General features: G+C 35.3%; 1 protein-coding gene across 1 annotated transcript; it reads left to right on the top strand.

The window, feature by feature from the left end:
• Positions 1-1641: 1641 nt before the first annotated feature.
• LOC145755616 (HEAT repeat-containing protein 5B-like) lies at positions 1642-14367 on the top strand. Its single transcript, XM_082571856.1, has 40 exons — positions 1642-1784; positions 1972-2183; positions 2362-2410; positions 2496-2705; positions 2781-2949; positions 3021-3134; positions 3227-3360; positions 3512-3662; positions 3872-4027; positions 4120-4255; positions 7436-7550; positions 7624-7735; positions 7798-7950; positions 8031-8130; positions 8215-8324; positions 8405-8643; positions 8716-9116; positions 9239-9398; positions 9464-9653; positions 9718-9887; positions 9952-10108; positions 10185-10343; positions 10421-10518; positions 10585-10729; positions 10788-10891; positions 10948-11025; positions 11090-11251; positions 11326-11409; positions 11493-11655; positions 11738-11896; positions 11960-12087; positions 12161-12293; positions 12369-12492; positions 12552-12652; positions 12716-12843; positions 12902-13022; positions 13090-13223; positions 13294-13501; positions 13657-13790; positions 13862-14367. Exons 1-40 carry the CDS (start codon positions 1659-1661, stop codon positions 14036-14038), a joined length of 5904 nt encoding a protein of 1967 aa, XP_082427982.1. The 5' UTR covers positions 1642-1658; the 3' UTR covers positions 14039-14367.
• Positions 14368-14987: the final 620 nt, after the last annotated feature.

Here is a 14987-nt window from a genome sequence, read left to right as displayed (position 1 = left end):
GTAATAAATTTTGTTAATCTACCAATGGTAAAGGCGGTGAATTTGATGACGTATTTTCAAATTTAAGCCTTTTCGCTGATTTGTGTAAAATCCCTTGTTTCTGCGTTTTTGCTTTTTAAAGAAACCACCAACGACGTCATTTTAAATGGCGACTTCTTTTTTGCTTTAAAGGTTGTGTTTTTGCTTATGTTTTATCTTCCTTAATAAGTTTCCTACTCATTTTTAAATTAAAACATTCGCTTGAAAACTGTTTTCGGTTTCAATAATTTCTTTAAGATATTGCTTTACGAAATGGTCCAAACCGGAGCTACGTTTACAATAAAAATATGTTTATTTAAGTTCCCTAAAATCTTGTTCTATTATACTTAGCGTAAGGTTGTTGGTTAAAACCGATTGTAAAGAACAGTCCAGCACACTTTTAACAAGTGTGATTATCAAAATTGGAGCGACATGATAGGAAAGTTGTCAAAACCTTCGATTTGTGACGTCACTTATATAGCGTATATTACGAAAATACAAAGTTTACACCTGTATTTGACCACTTTCTAATATTTTGTTTATTTTTTTGAAGATATGTCGTAATTAAGTGCGTTGTTCTTTACAAAATATCAAAAATAAATTGGAACGACATGATAGGTAAGTTGTCAAAACCTCCGATTTGTGACGTCACTTATATAGCGTATATTACGAAAATACAAAGTTAACACCTGTATTTGACCACTTTCTAATATTTTGTTTATTTTTTTGAAAATATGTCGTAATTAAGTGCGTTGTTCTTTACAAAATATCAAAAATAAATTGGAACGACATGATAGGTAAGTTGTCAAAACCTCCGATTTGTGACGTCACTTATATAGCGTATATTACGAAAATACAAAGTTTACACCTGCATTTGACCACTTTATAATATTTTGTTTATTTTTTTGAAGATATGTCGTAATTAAGTGCGTTGTTCTCCACAAAATATAAAAAAATAAATTGGAACGACATGATAGGTAAGTTGTCAAAACTCCCGATTTGTGACGTCACTTATATAGCGTATATTACGAAAATACAAAGTTAACACCTGTATTTGACCACTTTCTAATATTTTGTTCACTTTTTTGAAGATATATCGTGATTGGGTACGTTGTTCTTTACAAAATATCAAAAATAAATTGGAGCGACATGATAGGTAAGTTGTCAAAACCCCCGATTTGTGACGTCAGTAATAACACGTATTTCAGTTCAGTACAAAAGTTTACTCCTGCTTTTAACAATTTTTCAATGTTTTGTTTAATTTAATTTTAATTTTAAAGTGTTAAGAACCTTGCCAACTTATTCTATATTAGGTTTGGTTTTAATTTGTTCCCTTTAAAGGGGCTATTTTACCCCGTTATTTTTTGTATTGTACGATTATAAAATATTTGGAATCACTATTTTTTATAATTATCCGCCCAAGCAAAATTCTCTGCTACTCTCTGCCAGCTCTCTGGCAGAAAGCTGGTGGTAAACAAACTGACGCTACAATATTTATGCATGCTGACAACCCCAGGCAGACTGACAGGGTCATAAAACTGCATGCAGACAGTCTGACATGCTATTATGAAAAATGATCCAATTTTTTAATGTTTTGTTTTTCAATCTTTTTCAGATTTTTATTTTAACAATTTATTAAAATGGAGTTGGCCCATGGACTTCTACTTAATGAGGAAGCTTTAAAGATAATTCCTGAAAACAAAAAAGATATTTTTATTTATGAATGGCTTCGATTCTTGCACAAAGTTTTAAAAGCTTCGCAGAAGGTAAGTTTAATAGGTAATTAATGTAAGCATGTCTGCTTGTGTAAGGTTAAAATTAAAACAACAACTGACTGGCTGGGTGTGGTTACTTAATGTTTAATTGTAAAGTCAACATTCCAACATCAGGGGTTAAAATAATATAAATAAACTGTCAACTGACCGCACATATTAACTTTTTGTATTTAAACAGTCGGACATCAAAGAGAAACAAACAAAACTTGTTGCTCAACTAAATGAACAGATTGTGATTGGTCCAGGACCTCCAACGAGAGCTCTGATTGGTCAATGTTTGACAATGTTATACAATGTCGGGGATGGGTTCACGATTTATGACACAGTTGGAAAATGCAACGATATCGTGAAAAGCAAAGATGACTCGCCGAGTTATTTGCCAACTCGATTGTAAGTTCATAAAATTGTAACTTTGGTGGGTTTAGGGACCTTATGTGTAAAGTTGTTTTTTCCCTTGCTCTAGGGTTAACACCATGGGACGTTGCATTTGTTTAAGTTATAATGTCACTAAAACTTTTAGTTATTTACATAAAATGGATTGGAAATAAAAATAAACATTTTATTTTAGAGCTGCAATAGCTTGTATTGGGGTCTTGTATGAGAACAATGGAAGAATGGTAAGTTGATTTTTAACGATATTGTTGAGTTGAGTATTTTCTTAATTGAATTAAAATTTAATTTGGGTTGTAAATATATTTTCAGTTGGGTGGTTTGTTTCCTGAAACTGTTCAAATCATGCTCCGAGGCTTGAAAAATGCTGAGTCACAAACAAGATCAGAGACAATGAAGGCGACCTCAGCACTTTTGCGTGGTCTCGGTTCATCGGCTTCGATGTGTCATCGAGATATTTACAAATCGGCTAAAATTTTGTTGAACGATCGATCGATGTTTGTCCGGACTTCTGCGGCTCAGGTGGGTTCAAACGTTTGAATAATAAGTTAGTTTGACTCTTTAACTAGTTTTAAATTTTAAACTAAATGTTTTCAGTGTTTGCGTGAATTATCGCGAGATTGTGGGTTAATGTTCACGAACGAGTTTGACCTTTTGATCCAACAATGCGTACGATCACTTGAGTTTACTTCGTACGAGACTCGATGTTCGATTGTTCAACTTATCGGTGCACTCCTTTCTTCATCACAGAACAAACTACCACAAGGTGGGGACATTTTTATTGTTTATAAAAATTTTGTGTAAATTTTGGATTATTTTTATAATTTTTAATTTTAGTTCCTAAAGGAAAGAAACCGACACTTGAGGAAACTTTGTCCTCAATATTAAATGGCTTTCTTAATGTTGGATCGGCTGGAGGAGCCAGAGATTTATTAAAGGGAAACGCTGGAGGTAAGTCTGTTCTTGATTGTATTTTAAGATAAAGTTCCTAAAAAATGAAACATATTTTGTTGAGAATAATCTTGTTTTATTTTAATTTTCAGGTTCTGTCAGAATTACGAGAGTGGGTTTAGTCGAAGGATTGGTGGAAATGGTTCACGAGCTCGGCACTGATTGGTTGGCTAAAAACCTGACAATGTTTGTGGAGAAAACCACGGAGGTTCTGACTCACCCCAAGGTAATTACTATTTATTTAAATGTAGGTAGTAGCTGTAAAGCTTTGCACAATTTTTGGCTTTATAGTTACATTAGTCTGCATGCTTTTTGTTGTGTAAAGTATTAGTAGCTAAATACTCTCAGTTTTAACAAATATTTAAACAAATTTGCAGGCAACTACGACCCATGTTGAAGCTGTTTATTGTCGATGTTGCATCTCGTTTGTTTTGAGGTCAACACTAGGTGTCTTACTTGGGGAAGCTCAACAACACGTTGCGATTTCCGAATTGTGTCGGTTAGTCTCAAATCAGACTGCTATTGTAGGTAAGTAGTCTCAAATCAGACTCCAAACAGGGCCTTGCTAACCCATCAAATTTTAATAATATCACAACATTTAAGCAATATTATTTGAAAATTTTTATTTGTGTGCATTTAAAAGCGTAATTAGTAGTTGTAGTAGTCTGAAAGCAGACATATTAGTCTGAAAGCAGCCATAGTAATCCAAAAGTTTTAAACTAAGTTTTTTTTTTTAGACACTGCATTGGTCGACGGGAACAACATGAATGGAAACTCTAACGCTGACATACTTCTGTCACAACACCTGCTCGTTGTTCTACTTCATCAGATTGCGTCGCTTGTTCGATCACTCACAACTTCTGCTCTCCCTCTAGTGGCTGAACAACAATCTAGTAAGATTTATTCTTTTGTATAGTCTTTTTGTAAAGCTATTTGGTAAAAAAAACTTTTTAATTGTCTCTCTTATGACATCACAATTGTTTAGTTCTCATTGAATCTGTTATCGGAGTATTGATCCATCCAGCCCAGTCAGCGAGGTTATCTGCAGCTTGGTGTTTACGTTGCATTGTGGTCGCCCTTCCCTCGCTTCTCTCTCCTATTATGGACAGATGTGTTGACAGGTCAGTTAAGTCTATTTTAAATAACTATCTTCAACTGTAAGCCTTAACATAAATATTTTTAGGAAAGTGTGTTTTATTTAAGATACGCTATAGTAATTGTAACAATTTAAACAATAACTCGAACTCACAAAATTATTTATATATTATTCACAATAAAAACACACTTAGGTTTTAACTCCTGATGTTATTGAGATTAAAATAATTTTGACAACATTGTTAGAAGTTAGGGTTGTTGTCATGACAATTATGGGCTGGTTTAACGTTTTAAAGACAAATTGTGTAAACTAAGTTCAAGTTTTTCAGTTTCACTACATTGTTCATATATTTCTTCGGCTAGTTTGTAATACCTTAAAGCTTCATCTTGCTTACCCAATTCTTCGTAGCATTTGTGTATGTGGTAATATATTTCAAATTGTTTGCTTTTGTTTTTGTTTGTTAGTTTATTTAATGAGATGTTGGCTTTGTTCATATAAACTATTGCTTCTTCATATTCACTATAGCATTCATAACATCCTCCTATACATTGGTATATTTGTAACACTTCATTTGGCCAATCTAAAAGTATGGTTTGAGGGATCTTTGAATGTTTAAAAAGGGTTGAAAGTGCAATGTCTGGTTTATTAAGCATAAGTTCAGCATGGCTGTACTTTCCAATTATCTCAAGCTGTAATCTGATATCATCAAATTTTATTGGAAACATTTCAAGGAATGGTTGAGATATTGTTTCTATTTGCTCATATTCCCCTAAAACATGGTGACACTGTATTGCTGAGTGAAGATAAGTGAGATACAACCCACCCCCAGGTTGAAGGTGGTGGCTTATTTGTTCAAGCAACTTTAATGCAACTTGATATTTCTTTTCACCAAAATATGCATCAGAAACATAAATTTGAATTTGAAGTCCATCGATATCATTTTTCACCCAATTTCGAGATTTTCTTTTTTCCCATTCTGTTATAATTTGTTTAGTTTGTCGGAGAAAGCCAAAACTTGCCCAATATTCTAAGCCTAGAGGCTGTTGATTTGGAATGTTGATTTTGCCTAATTGTTCTTTTAAATCCATATTTTCTCGAAGATTATCTTTATTTATTATTGAAAACTGTAATTTAAACAAAATTTCGAAATATCGTGCAAGGCTAGCTGCCCCAACAGCTTGAATTAACTCTTGAGCAGGATCAAAATCTAAACCACTTAAAATATTTCCTTTATCAATATAATCATCTTGACCTTGTTTTTTCGTATAAAGTTTTAGTCTAACTTCACAAGCAACTGACAAAGCATACTTAAGATGATGGGAAGTCATTGAATCAACAATTTCCTGTTTTTCTAACTCATTTATTGCTCCAAATCCATAAAGAAAAAGTTTATGAAAATCACAAAATGTTGTCAAAAATAGCGACATAGTTCTGTAAATCATTTGTTTTATATTAGCATGTTTACTGTTAATTGACCATTTTGGAATTTCCAATTCAAATAGTCGATTTATCTTTTTGAATGAAGTTGATTGGATTTTAATCTCTTTTTGTGTAACCAGCTCACAATATTGCTTGTGAATTTCTTCATCTCCATAAACAAAACATGTTCGTTTCAACACATCAGCTAAGTGGTAACCATTCTTTAAATCCACATCAGAATCAAGATACTTAATCATTTCACTGACAGGTTGAATTAGTTCTGTTGACCATGGCTTGTTTGTGGTACCTTCTTGTCTTCCTAGTGGAAAAATGCAAGCAGAAGGCATCATTCCATCAAAAGAAATTCCTCGTTTACTAACGCAATCAAAGAACCAGTCAATTCCACTTTCGTTGTAATAATCATTTAAACATGGAATTGCAACACATGGAATCATAGTTTCTCCTAAATTCAAGATAATAAAATGAAAATTGACAGAAAACCATCTAAAATATTCCAGAGTGTTGTTATCTAATTTCTTGTTGTCATCCAGCAAAATAATGTGCTCGAAATCAGAGTAAGGAGTTATTTCTTTTCGTGCAAGAGACCCCATTCCAGCTATGACAAATTTACATGGAGGTTTTCCTGTGATTTTGACACACTTTTCAGCTATAAATTGCATGATAGAAGTGTATTGACTGGCTATATCATCTTGTATAGCACAAACTGTTTGTATTTTATCACATTCTAGTTGTTTTAATTTTGCTTCTGATATTTCGTAAGGAATATGTTCTAACTGCAACAATTTATTTTCAGTATTTTCCCTGAGTTTTTTAACTTTTTCTGCAACTTTTGCAGAAATATTTGTTAAATTTGCCAAAGATTGATCTGCTTTCGATATTTTGAGCAAATGTGAGCAAAGATTATCCAGATCTTTCTTAATTGTTTCAACATTTGATGGATTTCTCACTATAGCTGAATTTAAAAGTGCACAACTTCTGATCAAGCCCAATTTATCAGGACTTTTCTCCTTATAAAGCAACCCCATTTTGTGGAGAATTTTTGCTGATTCTTGTGGTTTATTTTCCTTCCACTTTCCATCTTGTGTTTCTACACAAAGTTGTTTTAACTCAGCAGCAAGTTGGTTTACCTCTGCATAAGACATAGTGGCTCTTAAAATTGAAGCCTGTGCTTCATAATTAAGTTTATTTAACTCAGCCGCAAGTTCACCCAAGTTTGCATCAGACATAGTTGGTTTAAAAACAAGCACTTGTGTTTCTTTACAGAATAGTTCAAACTCAATAGAATTTTTAAATTCCTTCCACGTTGGATCTTGTGTTTTAACATAAAGTTGTTCAAAATCAGCAGCAAGGTTATTTAACTCTGCATCAGACATAGTGGTTTTAAAAAACAACTTGTTTTTCTACACAAATTTTTTTAAATCAGCCTAAAGTTTATTTTCTAATTCTTAAACCTTTTTTTAATCTTCCAGTTTAAAAGACTTCTTTCAAAATAAAAAATGTTTTTGTCCTTGTTATTTCGCAAAGTCACTGTAGATATCAGTTACATTGTAAAGTACTCATTGTTTTAAACAAAGAACTTGCTTATATGTCTTTATGTTAACAATACCGAAGCTGTTATTTAAGATGACTGTTTACTCGTTCAACCTTTATGTAGAAACATGTTTTTGAGCGCTGTTTGTTTACTTTTCTTTTGTGTAGTTTTCTCAATTTTAATCAAAAAATAAAATTAAATATTTTCTAATAATAATTTTCTATTTACTTTTAGATTGGAAAGTTTAAAAAGTTGTGGGGAAGCTCTGTCGGGATACAGTTCTGCTTTGGCAGCACTGATTGGAGCTGTAAGGGAAAGTCCAATGGGGATTCCCCATGCCAAGGCAAAGGTAAGGGGACAATTCGGGGACTGGGTGATTGGTCCTGGAATCAACAACAGAATAATTACTTTTTGATTGACAGGTTGTGTTTGGAATAGCAGAAAACATTCTTCGTTCTGCTTCAGTGAATTCCAGAATGACCTTGTATCGAACCCAGGCTGGTTGGCTGTTGTTGGGATCGATCATGACCTTGGGTAAGTTGTTGTTGACCTTTGATAACAATTATGATGATTTTATGAACCCTATTTAACTTTAGGGCCTTCTATTGTTAAAAATCACCTTCCTAAAATGCTGGCCTTGTGGAAAAGTTCATTTCCTCGATCAATGCGTGACCTTGAACAAGAAAAGGTCAAAGGTGACGGGTTCACATGGCAGGTGACACTTGAGTCAAGGTCGGGTGCACTTTGTGGTAAGTTTCAAGGTTATTGGGTCAAAGGTTGTCATCTGGTTTAAAAAGCAACAAATTATAACAAAATGTTTTCGTTTTAGCGATGCGAAGTTTTGTTGCCCACTGTGGGGAGCTGTTGAGTGAGGATGTTACGAGGAAGTTAATGGTACCACTGGAGGGAGCTCTTGCTCTGATGGGATTGTGAGTTTTACGAGATAATATTATTTATATTTTAAGTTAAATTTTACTTTGTATAACATTAAACGGTTTGAATGAATTTTTTAGGATTCCTGAAGTAATTTCGATGCACGGACCTCACCTTAAAGCTAGTGCTGCAATGTTGAGATTAAGACTTTATGACATCTTGGCTCTCCTACCTCCAAGCTCTTATGAAGGTCAGGAAACAAATTAAGAAATGATGACAAAGTGTTTGTAAATACCTTTCATTTTTAAACCCAGTGTTTCCACCATACAGGAAGTTTCAACGTTATATTGAGGGAATTAGTTGCAGAGTTCACATTAACTGATAACCCTGCAAATACAACGACCTCGTTGCTAAGGTCACTTTGTAACCATGACGACAGAGTTTTACTCAGTTCTTCACTTAAGGAAACCGATCACAGTTTTATTGAAGGTCAACTCGAGGGTCAAAGTTCATCGGGGTCGTATGCACTGGAGCATGACCCAACTTCGGTTTATTTACACTCAATGAGGGTAAGAATTATTTTTTTTGTATTTTTTGACAACTTGAAGTCAAAACAAAATTTTAGTGCCAATGTTTTTTAGGAAAACACTTCACCCGGCTCCCTCCCTCTTGGTGTGAGTGTTATTGATGCAGCGATCTCACTTTTTGGGTTAACTTTCCCTCATGTTGCGATGAAGCATCGACTCCAGATGTTGAAACATTTTGTGGACTGTGGGAAGAACAACAAGAACCAACAACGACAACATGCTGTCCAAATCAACATCTTTACCGCTCTTATTTGTGCTCTGAAAGGACTTAGTGAAAGCAAGCGACATCTTGGTAGTAAAGAAATTCGTGGCACTGCCACCGATCTGATAGTCACGGCACTAACCTCGACAGATGTGACCCTTAGATGTGCCGCAGGGGAGGCTGTTGGCCGCATGGCACAGGTCACCAATGACAAAACTTTTGTTTCGAAGACTGCCCAACTTTGCTTTGAAAAGTTTGTTTAAATTTTTCTTTTTTTGTTTGTATTTTGTTATTATCAGACACTAAGGTTAAGGGTTTATTTACTTCTCAAGTAATTAATAATTATTTTCTTAAAGTTCTGGTTTTACCTTTTAGGTTGAAAACAGCTCGTGATGTAATTTCTCGAACGGGTCACTCCCTAGCTCTGGGTTGTTTGCACCGATATGTTGGGGTCCTGGGATCGGGGCAACATCTTCGGATGAGTGTCGGCATCTTGTTGGCTTTGTCTCAGGATAGTAACTCACCTGAAGTCCAGGTTCAATTTAAGTTAATTTAACCTCATTATATTTAAAAACAAATCTCAACGATTAAACTTATTAGATCTGGGCTTTGCATGCATTGTCGCTAATCATTGATGCGTTTGGTCCGATGTTTCGAAGTTACGTTGACTCGACATTGCATGTCGTTCAAACACTCTACCTCCGGGTGGCGCCACACCACGTTCAAGTTCATCGATGTTTAGGTCGATGTCTCAGTGCTCTGATAACCACGATGGGGCCCGAGTTGCAAGGTATGGACTTGTTTTGGTTATATCTTTTTGCAAAGGGTTTTGATTTTGCTTTCTTTATTTTTAGTTACAAGTGCAGCAATATCAGCGGCAAGGTCATCTTGTTTGACCTCTTGTGCGATCATGTCGCACTTGAGCGACCCACAGGTCCAAGCAGAGTCAGTGTCATGTCTTCAACAACTCCACATGTTTGCGCCGCGGCATGTTGAACTTAGCTCACTTGTGCCACGACTTTGTGTAAGTTACATCCCCTGTTCTCAACCACAAGTTAAACAGCAAGTAAAATTATTTAAATTTTTAGAAATATTTGTCGAGCTGGGATCTGATTCTGAGACAGGCGGCAGTTTCGTGTTTACGCCAACTTGTCCAGAAGGAGGCGCTAGAGGTTTCACAAATTGCGTCAAAATGTGTTTCTACAGACACTGATATCACAAGAGGGGTCATTGTTACAGACACAGGTTCATTGTTGCTTCACAATGTTGCTTTATTTGTTACAGTAAAGGACACTGTTTTAATTGTTGTTTATTGTTACAGGAATAGAGGGGGCATTGTTCTCATTGTTGGACAGAGAAGTTGACTCTAAAATATTGTCAGATATCAAAGATTCTTTAAATCATTTGCTTCAAAATTTGGCATTGAAAAATTTAAAGTTTTGGATCTCGTTGTGCAAGTCTGTTCTTGCTGCTTCCAGTGGTAAGTGTTATTGTGATGTCATAGTGGTGTGTTATTGTGATGTCATAGCACATAGTAACCCTGTAACAATGCTACAGACAACAGTGTGAACACAGTGGACCAGGAGCAACAAGAAACAAATGAGGAAGAAAACGACGCCGAAATTTTTACCAAAAAGAAGGAAAATGATTCCAAGGTAAATTTGATTACATCACAATAGTATGCTGTGACATCACAAAAATGTTGTTTTATTTCATCACAGAATGTAATCTTCCCGAGATGGCCGACAAGGGTGTTCGCGGTTGAGTTGGTTCGACGAATCATAGCCCAGTGTCGCCAGAGCGGAACAAACCCCGCCCACTTTGACCTTGCTGAAGCGCGAAGTATAGTTCGAGGAGGGGGTGAAGGTAAGTGTTGAAGGTCAGGTTAAAGGTCAAGTTGTTTCAACTAATAACATTGTTTCAGGTGACTTCCTGGTTTTGTATTTATCGGATCTTGTTCGAATGAGCTTCATGGCTGCCACCGACAACAACTCAACTTTAAGGATGGTCGGGTTGGAAGCTTTGCAGGTAAGTGCATCTATGTGGTCATATTAACTGATATTATGACATCATTATTGTTTCAGGATGTGATCAAATACTTCAAAGATGTTCCAGAGCCGGAATTTCATGGATCAGTGATTCTCGAGCAATATCAAGCAAATGTGAGTTATAATAAAACGTATTTATGACATCATACAACTATGACATCACTGTACTATGTCACAGGTTGGAGCAGCTTTAAGACCGGCGTTCGCCAACTCTGCATGCTCACTGGAAGTTAGCGTACGAGCTTGTGAGGTTTGTTCCGCCTGGTTGAGCAGTGGGGTCGTGAGTGACCTCCATGACCTTAAAAGGGTTCATTCCCTCCTTGTTTCAAGTCTCGATAAGGTGAGTTTAAGTAAAGGTTGAGTTTGAGTAACATGTTCACAAGATCAGGTAATAACGTTGCCAATTTATTTCAGGTTGGATTGCCTAACACTAAGGTCCAGTATAGTGAGAGTTCTGTCACCATGGAAAAACTGGCAACACTGAAAGCTTGGGCTGAGGTAAGATTTGTTGCCAGTACATTTATTTATAAATTATTTGGCTAATTAGTGAAATTAATAAACTTAACATCTACTGCTTCCAGGTCTACATTGCAGCCATGAACTCGAGCAAGGGGGAAGATGTGAACTTACTGGGGTTGGTTAAACCCCACTTGAGCCAACTTTCAAACTTTTGGTTGAGTTTGGTCAAAGATCAAGCAATATTAAAACTTCCGACTGAGATCTACAACAACCTCGATCAAACAGGTTTGTTTTAACATTAGGCTAATATTAGTTTTAATTAAAAAAATGTTAATTTTTGTCACTAATAAATTTGAAATATTTGAAGGTGGAACATTTTTCACGAAGGAGAGTTACTCAAGTGTGAAGGAGCATTATAATTATGCATGGCCTCATGTTGTTCATGCTCTTGCTCTCTACCTCACCCATGTTGAGTTCTGTGAAGAGGATAAAGCCGAAAGTGAAAAGAAAGTTTACATTATCATGGGTGAGTAAAAGCAATATTTTGGCTTTTAAACTTTTGTTTATTACTGACAACTTAATTTTTCAGGAATTTGTGTTGAAGCTCTTTGCTCCCCCCGGGTGACAGAGTCAGTGGATGTGATTATTTCTTGTTTATCCTCGATTAATATTCTACTCGAATCCAAACTCACAAGAAAGGTTATAGCAAAGGAGGAGGTAAGTTTTAATTATTCTAGAATTAGAACATTTACATCTGAACAATAATGACAATACTATGACATCACAATAGATGTTGGGCATCGAGGTTCTTAACGTGGTTCACCGATTATTACTGATGCGCGAAAACTGTGAAAGTCAAAATATTGTTTTGTCGATTGTTCAAAAAGTCCTTACTTCCATCACTGAGAATATCAAAGAAAGAGGTTTGATTAAATATTCAACTAACTAATTAAACATAATTCTTGTTGTCATCTTTATCCTTTTTTCTGCTTTGACAGATATGGTAAAAGAAGGGGGTGAAAAAGGGGAATTTGAGATAGGGAAGTCACCTGTTTATGCCATCTTAGAAATCTGCATGTGCGTTTTAGTGCGACAAATACCGACAATTAATCCAAATTTTAGGTAATTATTTTAAATAAATTGTATTATAACTTTAACTTATTATGATTATGACATCACAGAAGCACAGGAAGCCATGAAAATGTGAGCTCGGAGAGGATGAGTTTGGTTTCCATGACAACTAAGTTATTGGAACAATTAGTTGAACTTTGTTCACCGAGAGGTAAAAATGTTTTGAGTTTAAAAGCAATCTTAAAGTTTAAGGACTTTTTTTTATATTTTTTAGGAGTTTTGACGATTCTTCCTTCGATCCTGTTTTTATTGGTTGGAACACTGAGAGAAGGTATGACACGCATGAACGAACAAACCAATCACAAGCCCTGCTTTGTTGCCATGACTACAAGTGCTTTACAAGTGAGTATAAGATGTTTTCCAAAACTTGAAACTTCGGCTCATAATATTTTATTTCCAGGCTCTTAAATCGATCCTGAAATTATCTCCGAGCAAAGATGAAGAGTTTGGGACAGAGTGGGCGAAGTTGTTGCAAAGCTCGATCTATTCTGTTCTGGAATTCAACAAACAAGATGACAATGGTAGCAATTGTTACAAATATGTTGATTAATTTATTATTCTCTTAAATGATTTATTTTTTGTTTCAAGTTGATCAATCCTCGCTTCTGACTTGTCTGTCTCTGTATTTGCTCTCTGCTCCCCCTAGTGTGTGTTCCAACGTCAAAATCCTCCAAGAGATTTTAAAAGCTTTCCAACTTGCTTTCACCAAAGGGGATTCCCAGGTTTCCTATTTGCATAAATTAAGCTTTAAACTTCCAATCTTTTAAATTTTAAACAAAATTCTTTTTAAAGGTTCAGTTAAAATGTTTGACCTTGTTGACCCCGATCTTCTCGTCCAAACAAATCTCAATTTCTCGACCTTTTATCCACCGGATGGCGCCACTCATCGTTGAACAACTCATGCGGGACATCGAGGCTGTGACGTCACAATCAATCAACGTTACACTTCAATGCATTCACACACTGGAGGTTCTGGTCGACGTAGCCGACGTTTCACACAGTAAGTCCCATTGTCTTGCATTGTCTTGCATTGTTTGCGCACATAGTTAGCATTGTCGAACATAGTTGACAGCTTTACAATGAGGTCACTGTAGATAACATACGTCATACATTGGTGATTGTTACACTAAATATCAACAATGAGCATTGTTACAGGAGATCAGCTGATCGAATCCATTGTTCCTATTCTGATAACTTGTCTCAACACTTCGCGCGTTTCTTCGACCTTGCACGACGCCGCCCTCCAACGGTTGCTGCAAATCGGACCGAAATACCCGACTCCATTCAAGGTATGACGTCATCAAATACGTCACTATATCTTATTGTTTGTTTCACGTTTTAATCGCTGCACTTGTTTTAGAACGTTCTACAAAGCGATCCGTTTTATAAAAACACGCTTGAGGGCGCCCTTAATCGAGCTAAAAGTAACCAGCAGGAGCAGGAGATAGCTAACACGCAAGTGACGTCATCAAAACGCTCTCAAGCGCAACCAACCATAGCGTTAAAAATGGATTTTTCTAATTTCTCAAAAAAATGATTACGCAATTATTTGATGACGTAGTTGTTTGATGACGTAGTAACTTGATGACGTAATATTCAAGTGATAAACTCTTTGCACTTTTATTTATTTGCATGACGTCATGTATGGTGACGTAATATTAAACATTTAAATATTTACAAATATAATCATAGGTTAAGTTATTTGTTTTTTTAATCGTGATCACCTCTAAGTTGCGACATTCTAGAATTAATTGGTTATGACGTCATTTAGTAATTAGTAACTTTCACAATACGCATTTGTTGCGTTATAATCTCACGTTACTTGGCAGCTAAGTCGAGATTTTAAGAATAAAAAATTAAACAATTTTTTTTTGTTAAAACTTTAGTTTAAAGTTTAATATTTATTCGATGCACATTAACTGCCAATTAGACATGTTTATGACGTTATAGTAGTTGTTTGTTAGCCAAGGCGCGATTTCGTATAAATTAACCGAAACTTAAAAATTTAGTTTTTGTATTTTTAAAATTTTTGTCATCGTTTAAAAATATTTAAGTTTATTGTTGGATGACAATGGACGTTGTTAGGTGACAATAGATATTGTGAGGCTAATGTGCTTAAGGCGCTTGCAATTAAGCTAAAAAAATCTGAAGATTAAGATCTTGAAGCTGCGGGCAAAATATTCAAAGTTGATTGAAAGTGTTTTTGTCATAAAAATATTGTGAGCTGTAAATAGTTCCTCGAATTACTCCGCCCGTGATATTTTAAGCGTTTAATTGTGACGTCATATGAAAGGGTACGAAACAGGTTAGTTATAATTAAATGTTAATTGAGAAAAGATGGAAATTTTTTGTGAGTGGGCTCTGTTATAATTATGAGGTTTTGTTGGTTTATAAAAACTCGAATTTATTTAAGTTTGAGGCATTTATAAAAAGTTTTGGCGAGGTTAACGTAGAATAAGCGGTGTTGAGTATAATAGTGGATTGTT

The sequence above is a fragment of the Corella eumyota genome, chromosome 6 (genome assembly GCF_963082875.1).
Source record: "Corella eumyota chromosome 6, kaCorEumy4.1, whole genome shotgun sequence".
Classification (NCBI taxonomy): Eukaryota; Metazoa; Chordata; class Ascidiacea; order Phlebobranchia; family Corellidae; genus Corella; species Corella eumyota.
Note: the sequence above shows the minus strand (reverse complement) of the source record. Positions and strands in the feature narration are given on the sequence as shown.